Source organism: Condylostylus longicornis, unplaced genomic scaffold (genome assembly GCF_029603195.1).
Source record: "Condylostylus longicornis isolate FDR11 unplaced genomic scaffold, ASM2960319v2 ptg000013l, whole genome shotgun sequence".
NCBI classification, from domain to species: Eukaryota; Metazoa; Arthropoda; class Insecta; order Diptera; family Dolichopodidae; genus Condylostylus; species Condylostylus longicornis.
Genome location: NW_026577982.1, coordinates 13,026,069 through 13,040,698, shown reverse-complemented (window position 1 = coordinate 13,040,698; position 14,630 = coordinate 13,026,069). Strand labels below are relative to the sequence as shown.

Below are 14,630 nucleotides of genomic sequence, written 5' to 3'. Positions count from 1 at the left end.
ACAACTGATTTATTCGAAACAATTTGCAATAATAAAACTTGAATAATAATTTAATTATTAAAATATTGCACTTAACACTATTTGTATTTTATATCAAATGAATTACAATAATAATTGTTTTTCAGCATTTTATTTCATACCTACTCTAGATTTTTGTACCAAATAGGAATACTGAATTAATTGGATCACAATTAATTTATAAATTTTATTTACAATATACACGAGAGTGATAATTATAAATAATTTTATTTTATTTATTGTGCTTTTTATTCATTAAAAATAGAGGGAACTTTATTTATTGCAAAATTATTACACATAGTTATAAAAAGATAGGAAAATACATTACTTATTTTGATTGATATTTTTGACAAGCATGCAATATGCATTTTATGCAATTAGGCAAAAGTGTTAAATAAAAAATAATTGTCAGGCTTAATTACTTAATTATTGAATTAAAATTGAATGTATATGTTATATTGGCTTTATTGGTTACCGACAATTGCGCCTCGCCTGTTATTTTGAACACGTATATGAGCATAAGCATAAGTTGATAATAAAATTTTATTTTACTAATTAAGTATATTTACTTATATAGATTGTAGGTACGTAAGACTTGTTTAAAACCTAATATCGCATAATTGAAATTTATGCGATAATTTTGTTATAATTGCTATTTTAAATGCTATAAAAATTGTAAATTTTCTTAATTTTTTCTTAAGCATAAAGCTTTTTTCTAAAACTTAATTGTTTCATAACGCTCATTAGAAATTTCATTTTTGCACCTATAAAAAATGACTTTGTATATATTAAATAATTTTATTAGTATTTAACTATTAAGCGACATTAAGATTGATTCGAAATATTTAGTTCACTATTCGAGTTTTACTTCAATGTTAGCGTATGCGTTCATAATTTTAAAATAATTAATTTTTTAAATAAAATTTTGATAATCTGTCTGCACGGTAATAAATATTTAAGTAAACATAACAAAATTTTTTTTTATTAAATGATATTGTTATATTTCTGTATACGCGAGCAGTAACTAAAGCATTATTAATTTTAAAAATAAATATTTTTAGGAAACTGTGATTTGTCTCGTGTTTATTTGGCACATTATACATAATATATTGTATTGCATTTTGTTGTTTATGTTGATATTATATTGAGGTAAAGTTCCAGTAAAATTATGTTAGAAAATCATATCACAATTTGGCACAATTTCAATATAGAAAGCAATTTAAAAATCGTAAACAATTTTTTGAAAAAAATAAATTCAACAAACTTGTATAAATTTTAAAAAATTCAGATCTTGCCACATGAACAATTTAATTTTGAATAGTAGCTATTTGACTTGTATTAAAATTTTTCAGCATGGAACAAAATTGGGTTCCAAAGTATTTCAATTTCAAAATCTTTATTTTAAATGCAATAAAAGTTTTTAGATGTTTTTCTGTAATTCCTTAAAATAACATTAAATAAATAATTTCTTCTAATTTCATTCAAGTAGTCAAAATATTTTTTCTAAATGTTGAGTTTCTATTATAAGTCATTCGAGAAAGTGACCTCTAACCATTTCTTTAATAACTCGGTGATAATACACACACTTTGTTTTTGTTTTTTTAGGTTTTTGTGTGCTATTTCTTTTTGTTTTTTTTTTTTGATAGCTTTAATCGTAAGCTTCAAATTTGTTGTCGTCGTCGTTGTCTACTGGAATGGAATAAGAATTTAGTAATAACGAAACTTTTGTCCTATCATCTACAATATCATAAATTGTAGCCGATTTATTTTTAATGTTATCGCTATCGGAAAATATTGCTGTGATTTTAAATAAATATGAAATTATGTTAGTGTCATAGCAAATTTTAATGAAATACAAAAATTAGGTGCATTTTTTACATTTATTTTTAACAAGAAATTAAGTGTAATTTCGAAAAAGAATAGAAATAAGTTTTAAAAAAAAATAATTAAAAAATTCAAATTCATTGAAATTAATGTTAAAATCAAAAAATATGGAAAAGAAAAAACGTCGTAATAAAAGTGATTATGGTGATGATTTTATAGCACCAGATGGTGGTTGGGGTTGGTTAGTTTCGATTGCAGCTGGAATTGCATATGTAAATTTTTTTTTAATACCTATACATACATACTTATTTGAATTTATAAGCATGTGCAGTTATAAAAAGTGCTTGTATAACGAAATTTAAATTTTAAATATTTGTTTTAAAGGTTACCGTTATTGGATTTGTACAAATTTTTGGTTTATTATTTCGTGATCGTATGCAAGAAATTGGTTTAGAAAATTCACAAATTACAGCAATTGGAAATACACAAGTTGCATTATCATCTTGTATAGGTAAATATTTAATTAATAAATTGTATGTATTATAGATAAAGAAAATTATTTGAATTGTATGCGAGTAAGCAGTTAAAATTAGGAATATTATTATTGGTTTACAAGTTTTAATATAGAAATATTTGATAAATTTTGAAATAAATTGTGTTAAATTGTAAATTCTTTCTACTTGTATATGCTTAAACACCAAAATTAGATTAGGTTTATTTATTTTTAATAAAAAATTTCTAAAATTTTGAGTCTCAATAATCTCTTAATTGCTTTGGAGGAAATGGTTTAACTTTACATGTTAAATAACTAAGAAATGGAAGAAAGGATGGTAGAAATCATTTATTCATAAAATTTTCAGTTCGCGGCTATCAGAATTTTTTAGTAGCGATAAAAAGAATTTGAAAGGAGTGCTTTCCGTTCTCGAACCGCATATTATTATTAATCTACTATGTAAATTATGTAATATTGAATATAATTTTATTTTTACCATAAATTTATAATTTTAACTTGAATTTAATGAATAAATTACATTAAAAATATTTATAACAATAATAAATTTACGTCAGAAATATTTCAGATTATGTTTATATTTCCTGAATTAAACCATACAAAAATTTATTGAAAAATTAAAATCAAAAAGAGCGATTTTTTTCATTGTCATTTTAAAGCTCGAAATATTAAGTAATTATCTTCAAATTATATAATAGATTTGAAAATATTAATTTGAATTTGATAAGAAATATTCGATATGAATTGATAATAATTAATTGAAGGTCAATTAAAATTAATAATTCGCAAAAAATATTAAAAATTTTTTTGGATTATTAAAATATTTTAGAAATTAGGACTTTCATAACTAGGGTTTGAAAAATGTTAAGTTGCAATTAAAATTTCTTAATTTTCTAATATCTATAATAACTGGATTAATTCTGTTACGTGCATTCCGTATAACATTTAACATGACAGTTTTCTATAAGAGAACTAAAGTGTTAAGAGAACACTATTATAATAGTCTACTTTTTTCACCATAGCAAAGAAGAAGTTCGTATAATGAAGGCGACCTTGCTCAATATTTGAATTCCATATTTTCAAAAAAAAAAAATGCAGTCAATATTAACATTAATTTTTTAATAGAATTTTTTCTACCTTATTTTATTTGATTTGATTAAATTTAATCAAACCTTGCAAAGGTTAAACGAACTGAAAAAAAAATAATACAAAAGCTTCAATGAATGCTTAAATGGCTTTTAGTTTGTATGAAACCAAACAAAAAAAGTACATTTTTATTTCATACTTTAATGATAATAATTAAAATTAAAGACAACAACAAAATATGTACATATGGTGCTATATAATATATACAATAACAAAAAATTCGACGAACTTTACAATGTTTACGACACAATATTAACTTAAAGATTAAAAATGTAGCTCAGTGTGTAATAAATACTTTGATTCATTTCATACACATATGTATGTAGGTATGTGTATTTTGTATAATGTCATAACTGATTTCGAATAGTCATGATTATGTCGACAACTTTTTAGATCTTTATAATATTAAAATGATAACGAATTCATCATAAATGCTCAATTGAACAGACATATTGTAAACTCACATCAAATGATAAATCTTAAATGTGTGATAGAAAGATATGTTTGATCTGAATGAATATAAATTTGATAAGATATTAAAATTTTCAAATTAAATTACCGGGTTTTAATTAAAAATAAACTGTGTAGATAAGGCAATCATTCTAATTGTCGATAAGGTAGATCACTTTTATTTTACTAAATGAGCTCTGTTTGATGAATTTTACCGAAGACATATGTAGGCACCATGCAAATTTGTGTGACAGGCCATTTTGCTTTATACAGGTGGTTAAATACATACTAAATACAGGCATACTCATATTGTCGTGAGATCGATCAATAGTAAGAGAATTTAACCCAACATCCTGTTTTAGTGTCTATATTCCGTAAAGGAATTTTATATTCTGCTCCAAATGCGACCAATGTTCACAGTTCCTAATTTTATCACTTACTTCGGAGACACTTAAATGCCCATGTCACTATTTCGCTCATACCAGGGAACATACACCATATTCAAAGTATTATATGGAATATTCAAAGATCATTTTTGAATTAAATGAAAAAATATTAAGCAGTTCCTAATGTGCTTAATTAAAATAGTTGTTTATGAAAATTCTCTTAGAATTTAGGGGATAATTAGATGTATGTATGTACACAAATATGTTTTTTTTCAAGTGCTACTTATTCAAGTGGTCCACTTAAAAATTTTTTAATTTAAATACAAATAAAATTTTCCTTATCAATAAAATAATGCTTCAATTTCTTCAATATATAGATAACAAATCTGAGTGGAATAAACAGAATTTGTAATTTTTATGTAAATACATACGTTCTATACATACATATACATATTTTGTTTTTTTTTCTCGATTTGTTATTGCACTCGTTTTCGTGTTCAAAGAATTTATCTCTTCTACAGTTGTTTTAAGAAATTGACCCTCCATATTCCTAAAATTTAATTTAATTGTGATTAGTTTATTTGTACTTTTAAAACACTAAAAACAAATGGTCACCTAGCAAATGTATGATAAATTGAATTACTTTCCTTTTGTAATCAATTAGAATAAAATTGGATTTGTTTTGTTTTTATTGAGGTCATTATTATCTTGGATCTTAATTCTTAATTATCTTTTGTGTAAATATTCTATATGCGAAATCATAATTCTATTATTATTATTATTATTATAGATTGATCTGAAAATTTAAAAACCTTGATAAAATAATGTAATACAATTAAATTTTTAATTATTATGCAGCTACTTATAATATGTAACTACATAGTTGTTTAAATACTTATCATAATTATAATAAGAATGACGTTAAGAGTCACGTTTTTCTTTGATTCTGCTTTTTTTTAAAATTGTACACTTCTTACACATGCACATTATTTGCTTGTATTTATTTTTAGAAAATTTAAGAATTTATTATAGAATTGCGGGAAAATTTATGAATTTTCTTTAAAAAATGATGAATTTTTAGCAGAATTTCGAATTTCTTAACTAAATTCATAATATATTTCCAATATAATACATTGAATTTCAAAATTGAATTCTAATTTTAGGATTGTTTAATGGACCGCTTTTTAGAAGATTCACATATCGACAAATCGGAATAATGGGATCTGTTCTGTCAACAACTGGAATTTTTTTAACATCATTTGCATCATCATTCATTTCATTTTTTGTTCCTTATTCTATATTATTTGGTACGTAATGCAAAACTAAAATAAATACTATAAATATAAATTAATTAATTAAAATTTTCGTAGGATTTGGTATGGGATTTGTCATATCAGCTGCAACAATAGCATTAAATACATATTTTAAAATAAAAAGACCTGTTGCTTCTAGTATAGCATGGGCAATTGCTGGTTTAGGTCCAGTATGTTTACCAATGGTTATTGCTGTAATACTACCATTATATGGTTATACTGGAACAATGTTATTATTTACATTATTTACATTACATAATTTACCAAGCGCTTTAGTATATCAACCAGTATTATGGCATGTAAAAAAAATTCCATCACAACAATTTATTTTAAATAAGGAAGAAGATGAAATCAAATTAAAAATACCACTCAATAATAATAAAAATGACTGTGATATTAAGAATATTAATAATAATAATAATAATAGTAGTAACAATGATAATAATAATAATAATAATAATAATAACAATAATATTGATAATACAAATGAAAATAAAAATATTGATGATAATAGTGATAATGAAAATGAAAAAACTGACAATATAACACCTTTATTAAATGATGATATTGTAACAACACAATATAAGGATAATAAGTTGGCAAATATAACGAATGGATCAACTATTAAGGACGATAATCAATCAGTTAAAAGTTTTTTCGTTTCAACTGAAAATATAGTACAATTAAATTTTCGTAAATCACGGGATCCTGTATTAGATGTAGAAAAATTCAATGAAAAAAAATTTTCACCGAAAATTCCATGGACTAAGAAATTAATTAAATATTTTGATTTAGATTTATTTAAAGATTTCACATATATTAATTTTATGATTGGTTTAACATTAACTGCTTTCTCTGAAGTTAATATAGCTTTACTTACACCATTCTTTTTATCAGATTTTGGTTTTACATTAAAAGAAATAACAATAATTATGTCAAGTTTAGGTGTAACTGATTTAATTGTACGTTTATCAACATCATATATTTCAAGTAAATTAACATGGTCCGGTCCAATGTTTTATATATGTGGTGTTTTAACAATGGTATTTGCTCGTTCTATAATAGCTTTAGCACCAAGTTTTAATATTGTATTATTAATGTTTATAATAATGGGAGCTGGTAAATCATGGAGAACAATATTTTTAAATTTAGTAATTGCAAGCCATATTGAATTGAATAGATTACCAGCTGCACAAGGTTTACAATTAATGACACAAGGTATTTTTGCACTTGCATGCGGTCCAATTGTAGGTATGTGTAAAATAATATTAATTTTTTTATAATATTTTAATATGTAAATGAATTTTTATTATGTTATGTATGAATTTTTGGTACAAATTTTTTTTTTTAATTTTAGGTTTAGTAAGAGATGCAACTAACTATACAGTAACAATATATATTTTGAATATAATTTCAATAGTACCAATGATGTCATGGATTTTAGAAATGTTATACAGAAAATATCGAACCAAAGCACATTCATCAATAGAGAATAAGGTTTAGAAATTTTATATTGCATTTTAGAAAAATTACAAATAGTATTTTGTTAGATATAAATTTAATTAGAAAATTTATAAATAATATTCCAATTGTGTAGATGAAAATAAATTTATGATAAATAGAATTTAATTAATAAAATTAACAATACATAATAGGTTACCAAAAATATGAGATTTAGTTTTATTGATTATCCCAAAAATTTATTGTTATAATGCTTATACATAATAAATGTAAAATAAAGGCAGTGCTATCACTTGTATATTTATTGGGCTTGCATGCTTGTATACTATTACGCCATGCACTTTTATAATTATTGCCTACTAAGATTTTATAGTTTAATTACATGCAAATTTACATTTAACGATATTCATTTCTAATTATATACATATGTAGTTTTCAAAACGATGTTTCTAAATTAGTTAAATTTTTAAGTAGCGTTTATTATAATTTACGTTAATTACTCTTCAATATAATGAGTAGAAACGATTACTCTATGTTAACCTATATTAAAGTTTTAAAAATTTCAAAATTTTTAAAAGTGTTGCCGTTGTCATTTAAATTAATATTGTTATAATAAAGAAAAAGACGAACGATATTCAATTTAATTTAAATTTTTAATATTTACAAAAGTTTTAATTTATTTAAAATTTTTTACATTATTTCTTTTTAATTGATAATTTACAATAAAATTTTTTTTTATAATTTTAAATTATGTAAACATATTTTAAACTAAAAATATAATATTATATACGAATGTATTTTTAAAATGCAATATTATTTTGCTCTAACTTGTCTAAGAAAAGGAAATCCAAATTTAAATATAAAATATAATTATAAATAATAGCTAAAAAATTTGATTTTATGTATTTGAATAGCAAATCACAAATAACTAGAGCATTTTAAATCAAAATAAAATTTTATAATTGTATATTATACACAGACACACAAACTATATATAAAATATTCTCTCATTCATTTACATTGCTTAAATTTCTAATTTCTTAAGCATATAAAATTTTTTAATAAACAATTTTTCCAACCTGAATATTGATTTTAAAATAATAATTTCCTTCTGACTTTTACATAAGAGAAAAATACTGGGAAATGTTGGAATTTTCTGAATTTATGTATATAGGTTATATCAATTACAAATTTTTAGAAAGTGTATAAAAAAGTATGTATTTAAGTTTTCATTTGAATTTAAAATTTAATGACAATAAAGTTGTACATATATAAGAATAAAATTCATGAACAAAACCCTATTGCACCAACAATTTTTTGCCATTTTCATTAATCAATTGTTTTGAAATCAAAAAATTTGTAAATTTCCTGTTGCACCAAGAATCAAGAACATTAATAAGTTATAGTAACAAAAAAGTTAAAAAATAAAATCAAAGGAAATAGTAAAAGTGGCCAGTTTAATAGGGCCAAAATCATATTAAACTTGAAAAATTCTTATATGAATGAGTTTTCTATGTTAATTTCTATCTATGTTAATTGATAATATCTTTTAGAATACAACATTCAGGTGAAAAAAATTATAAGTGTAAATATAATAATTTACATTTAATATAATTTATTTTACTAACTAAATAATATAGTATAAATAACATAATTATATATTTTTTTACTATAAGGTTAACTTTTATAATTTTTTTTCACAATTTAATATATAAGTTATTCTAAAATTGCACTTTAAATGATTTTATTGTCCGTTCGTTTAGGTGTCTTGTATATGAAAGGCTTAAATATAAAACAATTTATGTATAAAGTTTGATTAAATTAAAACAATTGAACGTCTTGAATAATTTAAGCCAAGGACATTGTAGTTACCAATTGTATTTAATTAATTGTATTTTTAAAGTCTTTGCTTAAGAGCAATAGTGAGATACAACATAATTATGTACCTTTACTCTGAATTAAATTGCATATGTTTCGGCGTTATATATTCTTATAAAATTTAACATGAAAAAAAATCAGAATAATTTCTAAAGTTTCCAAAGTAATAAATTTACGATTCTCCTAAATTTATGTGAAATTTTTAAATTAAAAAAATCATATAAGACCCATTCATTCTTTTATATACAAAATTATATAAAAATATTTTTCTGTTAACCTTTTTTACAATTTTAAATAATAATCATAAATGCTTCTTTTTTTTCTTTTTATAATTTAAATTAATATTTAAAATAAAAAAAAATTTAATTAACTATATTTTAAAAATCCTAACTATTTCCTGTTAACAATGGTAAAACTCTTGCCGCTGTTGTTCTTTTCAATTCCAAATATTTAATTGACCTTTTTTTATTGTGAGGTGTTGGCGTTACTACTGTTATTACCTTAAATCATTCCAAATAAAAAAAAATATTGAGATTAAAATGTTAATAACAAAATACCAAAAATTGAGAAAATTTTTAATAACTTAATTCTAGCTTACTCTAGAATGTCCATCCAGAATATCAGCTGGCTCATCGGGAACAAATGCTGAAATTCCCATCAAACCAAATAGTTCCGGTGTGTATGGCTTATGAAATGTTTTTTCTGTATTCATATGTTCAATTTGATCTATGCTATTGCTGGTTTCTGTGGCTTTTGTATAAAAATTTTTAAATTTATGGGAAAAAAAAAAAATGAAAATATAAAAGAAAAAATAAATAAAAATGAAAAGAAAAGCGATTTTCCCATTGCATTACTTTTAGCCTTTAAAATTAATAAAATTTTCAATCTCCTCTTAATTGCAATTCATAATTTTTTTGTTTTTGGTTAAATATGTTAATGTATTTTGATTATTTCGAAAATATGTAATTTTCTGTAATATTTCGCAAAATTTGAATTAATTTCAAGCATGTGTATGTGAATAATTTTTATTAATATGTTAATTTTAGAGCTATAAAAAACCAAAGCAACTTTCCAACCTGAATTTTTTCCATTTCCTAGATGACCTTTTGTGAAGCATACAATTTTTGACTAGGTTAAATTAGGATAATTTGTGAAATGCTTTGATTCAATTATTATTAGTATGAATATAAAGGGTCGAAATGAACTACATATGTGCCCCATTTATTTAATCTAAAATTTTATTCCATTATTGTGCAAATAAATGTGTAATGATATTTATGTTAATATATCATTCCAATTTATATAATGCCAACATTTATTTTCGTGATTCCCTGTTACAAAATAGCTGAAGAAAAATAGCATATTATTTACAAAAACTATGTATTTACTGATAAAAACGCACTTATCGATTAAAGACTTAACTTAAATGAAAAAATGCATCAATTTACAAATGATTTTGATGAATTTAAAATTAAAATATAGTATTACATTACACTATATGGCAATACAGAAAAAAAAAGTTTAATAAAATTTTTTAAAGCATATCAATGACTCTTCTTGCTATGCCTCCAGAATTCTTTTGTAAAATATTATTACCATCACCACCAGCACTTTGACTTTGTACAATTATACATTTGTCTTTACATAAACGTAATCTCTTACCACTTTCTAAATTATTGGCAATACTGCTGTTAGTATTATTACTGTTATTATTTGAAACTGGTGCTGGCCTTACAATAAATCTTGGTGATTTAAATGTGCCAATACCATCAATTGGGGTTGTTGATTTTGTTTGAAATTTTGGAACTGGTGTCACAACATATACTTTTTCATTTGTTAGTGGTGATATAGAAACTTTTAGTTTTTGCCAAGGCTCCTTTTCACTTGAAGGTTTTGTCGGATGCATGGCATTTCTATAATAAAATGGTGTTGCTGATGTTGATGTTCTAAATGTTGTTGTACTGGTGGTAACTACTGGTGACATAGTTGATGTTGAAGTTGGTGATATTGTTGATGAAGATATAAATGGTGTGCGATTATCCGATATTGGTGGTATAGTTGATGTTGAAATTCTATTTTTCATATAACTTTTGGTATAAACTTCTAATCGATTTTTATTATTTGTAACAACATTAAAAACACTATTATCTTCTAGGTGTGCCATAAAATCATCTTTCGGATTCATCATCAATGATGTCCTCATTGGCTTCATAATTGACATGGTGGATGTTGATGGTGTTTGAATTGTAGCACCAATTTTTTCTTTGTTTTCGATATCATTGTATGACTGAGTTGTTGTAAGATATTCATTTGGAATATTTTTAGAAGGTTTCTGTATAGATACGGTACTAGCTTTATGTTTTAAAGATGTGTATTCTTGTTCAGTCCAATCATCAATATTCTTTTGAAGATGTTTTAAGTTGTTTGCCTCGCTTGAATCCGATATGTTGTTATCAATAGTAGTTTTATTTCGTTTTGCTTGTTCTCTGCGTAATAACTCTCGGATATTTGAGGCCAAAATTTTAGTTAAGTACTTTGTAGTTTTTCGTGTTGGTTCTTCTGTTGTTTGAGTGGCCGGAACAAGTTTTGATTCCTGTTGATCATGAATTTCTTGATGTTCATGGGAACTTGACCAATTTGAATAACGATTATCTAAATTTTCATATTGTAATGGAAACTGCTGATCTTCTTGTTTTTTATTTCCTTGTAATGGGTGAATTTGGTGTTGTTGAATTTGTTGTTGCTGAATTTGTTGTTGCTGAATTTGTTGTTGCTCTTGAAGTTGTTGTTGTTGAATTCGTTGTTGTTGGATTTGTTGTTCTCTTAACTTGAAAGGTCTTGGTTTAATTTTTGTAGTATATGGTATTATTAACTGTTGAATTTGTTTAGGTCGTTTGTCTATTGTGTATTCATTAAATTTTATTAAGGGTGGTTGAAACTCTGAAGGAGGTGACATCCCAGCATATTTTCCACTAGCATCTAGTGAACTATAAGTTGAGGTTGGGGTTGGTTGAAGAAACCAAGGTGTTATATTATTATTATTTCTTGTATCATCGTTATCCTTAGTAAAGGGTTTTCCTGGGAAAATATCATCATTATGATTATACAAAACTGGTGCTTGAGTTGTGGTTTGTTTAGTTTTTTGTATGTAATCCTTGAATAAGTCAGGATATTCAGAAGCTGTTTCTAGAGAGGGTATAATATCAAATGATGGTGCAGGTTCCGTTGGTCTAACACTAAGATTATCTTGAAATAAATGAACTGGAATAGATGACGTGGTTGTAAATATTGATTCCAGTTCCGGTAATAGGGTTGGTCCTTGAATATAATTATTTTCCAAAAAATTCTCATTTTTTACTGTTAAATTATGAGAAGATGCTTCGGGATAATTATCGTTTGGTTCATGTGTATTATGTACAATAATCGGCGATGACAGAAAATCCGGTGGATCTGTTCTTATTGGTGGCAGTAAAGAAGTACTTGGACCGACAAAATCAAATTGTTCCGGTGGTTGAATAAAATTAGACAAAATTTCAGGATGCGAGCTTTGCTGTCGATTGCCTGTTTTATGGCTTTCTTGATTTCTCAAACTTTGTTCGTGGAAATATTGTTTAGTTGAGTCGTTCTTTTCAAATTCAGTGTTTTGAATTTTATTTGACTGTAATAGTGACTGTGAAACCAAATTATTTGATGGCTGCGAAACATGCTGAATGTTAGTTGTAGCTTCAGTTGCATATGTGTTTGTGTTATCAATACTTCCTAATTCTATTAATTTTGGAGTTTCGTTTTCTTTATTGTAATTAATCTTATTGAAACCATCAGAACTTTGTGAGTGTCTATTATCTTTCGACAAATCTATAATTTTGGACTCAGTTAGCTTGACGGGATATTCAATAGATGAAATAAAATCAGCTACCGGAACACTTTTTATAATTTCAAATTGGCCTTAAATATGTTTAACAATACAGTTTAAACAAAAAAAAAATAGAAATAAAAAGACTTGCAAATTAAAGTGTAATTGACTTACCATTATTAAAATTTATTGGCTGCTGCTGATATATTTGTGAACTGAGTTGTCGCTGCCCATTGAAGTTATTCGGTGAGACTTGAGTTGGCGTAACAGGTTGCAATTCTGAAGGTTCTTCAACATGATCAATATATGGAACGTTATTAGATTCTTGAGAAGAGATTCCAGAATCTTTAAAATTTTGTGCGTTATATAATGGTGGTAAAGGAACAGCACTTAAATTAGGCACTGGTATAGGGGGAATAGACAAATGTGGGGGAGGTATTAATTGCAGATTCGAAATTGCATTATTAAATCTAACAGCTCTTAATTGATTTTCAGGTCGATTATCAAATTGTGATGAAAATGGATGCTGTGGGTTTCTTTGGAAGTGTTGTGAATATAATTGACCTTGATTAGATGGTATTGGACTTGATGGTTCGCCGAGGGAATGTGGTATATTTTGAGTATGTGGGTTTGGTGTTGTGACAAATTGATTTACAGTTCCAGAGGGAAAAGCTGATGGTAGTTGAGGCCGGTTATGGATATGACCTGGTAAAATAGGAATATTTCCGGGCCACATTGGAATCCATGGAATTTTGTTGCACGGATTACAATTTGCTTTAGGTCGATTATAATGATACGGCCCTGATGCTGAATTCAAAGGATTTTCTTTATACTGAGGTTGATAATAACTTGCTTGTGGAACCTGCTGCTGCTGTTCATTTTGGTTTTGTGTTATTTGCTGTTTTTGGTTTAATTGAACCTGGTGTTGCAACTTTTGTTGTTGTTGTTGATGATGTTGTTGAACTTGTTGAGATATAGTAGATATTTCAGCCGTTTGTAAATTTTGTATTTGCTGCTGTTGCGTAACTTGCGGCTGAATAGAAGTTTGTTGAATAACAGAATCTTTCGCTCTTTCTGGTGAAATATTGTTTAACGTATTAACATAGCCACCACCCCCAAAACCAAACCATCTGGCTACCCTTTGCATTAAACCTGGAGGGTCCGTTTGACTATTATAAATTTCGGGAGTAATTGTTGGAGGAGGCGGAAATTGATATGGTGTTACAGATCTGTGAATTTTTTTGTTTTGTTGACCAGGTGGAGCTGGCGGAGGTACTAAAAAATCAACTGGCTCATGATCTCCCAAACATGAATTTGTTGAAGATGGCAATAGAACCAATGAAAGAATTAAAAATTTGTTAAACATCTGTAAAAAAGATAAATATTAGTTTTTTTTATATACATACATACGCACATACATATGTACATAATATAAATTTTAATAGCAAAAATTATATTTAATTTTTAAAATGAACTAAAACATAAAATAAATTTACTTATTAATTTTGATACCTATGCATACATACATATTATATCGAATATGGGGAAGAGATATTACATATCGATTGTCAAATGTGTAAATCGCAATATTATGATTTGTGATTTTACGAACGGAATAAATCAGTTTTTTTCTTAATTTTATTCTCTCTAGCAACTCTTTCAATAATAATACAGACAGAGCTTGTTAACTGCTTTTCATTTTTGTACTAGATTTTTTATGCTATTATCAGATATTTGGTCGAGTAAACTGTGCTAGATTAGATAAAATGCAATGCCATTTTATGTCAAAT

The 14,630-nt window shown here is 25.3% G+C and overlaps 2 protein-coding genes across 2 annotated transcripts; one reads left to right on the top strand and one right to left on the bottom strand.

The window, feature by feature from the left end:
* Positions 1-927: 927 nt before the first annotated feature.
* Positions 928-7,546, top strand: LOC129605221 (monocarboxylate transporter 5-like). The gene is made up of 6 exons (XM_055514839.1): positions 928-962; positions 1,884-2,114; positions 2,227-2,353; positions 5,499-5,642; positions 5,706-6,899; positions 7,006-7,546. The coding sequence occupies exons 2-6, from the start codon at positions 1,992-1,994 to the stop codon at positions 7,149-7,151; spliced, it is 1,734 nt and encodes a 577-aa protein (XP_055370814.1). The 5' UTR covers positions 928-962; positions 1,884-1,991; the 3' UTR covers positions 7,152-7,546.
* Positions 7,547-9,313: 1,767 nt separating this feature from the next.
* Positions 9,314-14,147, bottom strand: LOC129605434 (dual specificity protein kinase splA). The gene is made up of 4 exons (XM_055515207.1): positions 13,015-14,147; positions 10,650-12,932; positions 9,586-9,737; positions 9,314-9,487 (listed from the first exon to the last, which is right to left on the bottom strand). Exons 1-4 carry the CDS (start codon positions 13,985-13,987, stop codon positions 9,374-9,376), a joined length of 3,522 nt encoding a protein of 1,173 aa, XP_055371182.1. The 5' UTR covers positions 13,988-14,147; the 3' UTR covers positions 9,314-9,373.
* Between the last annotated feature and the right edge of the window lie 483 nt (positions 14,148-14,630).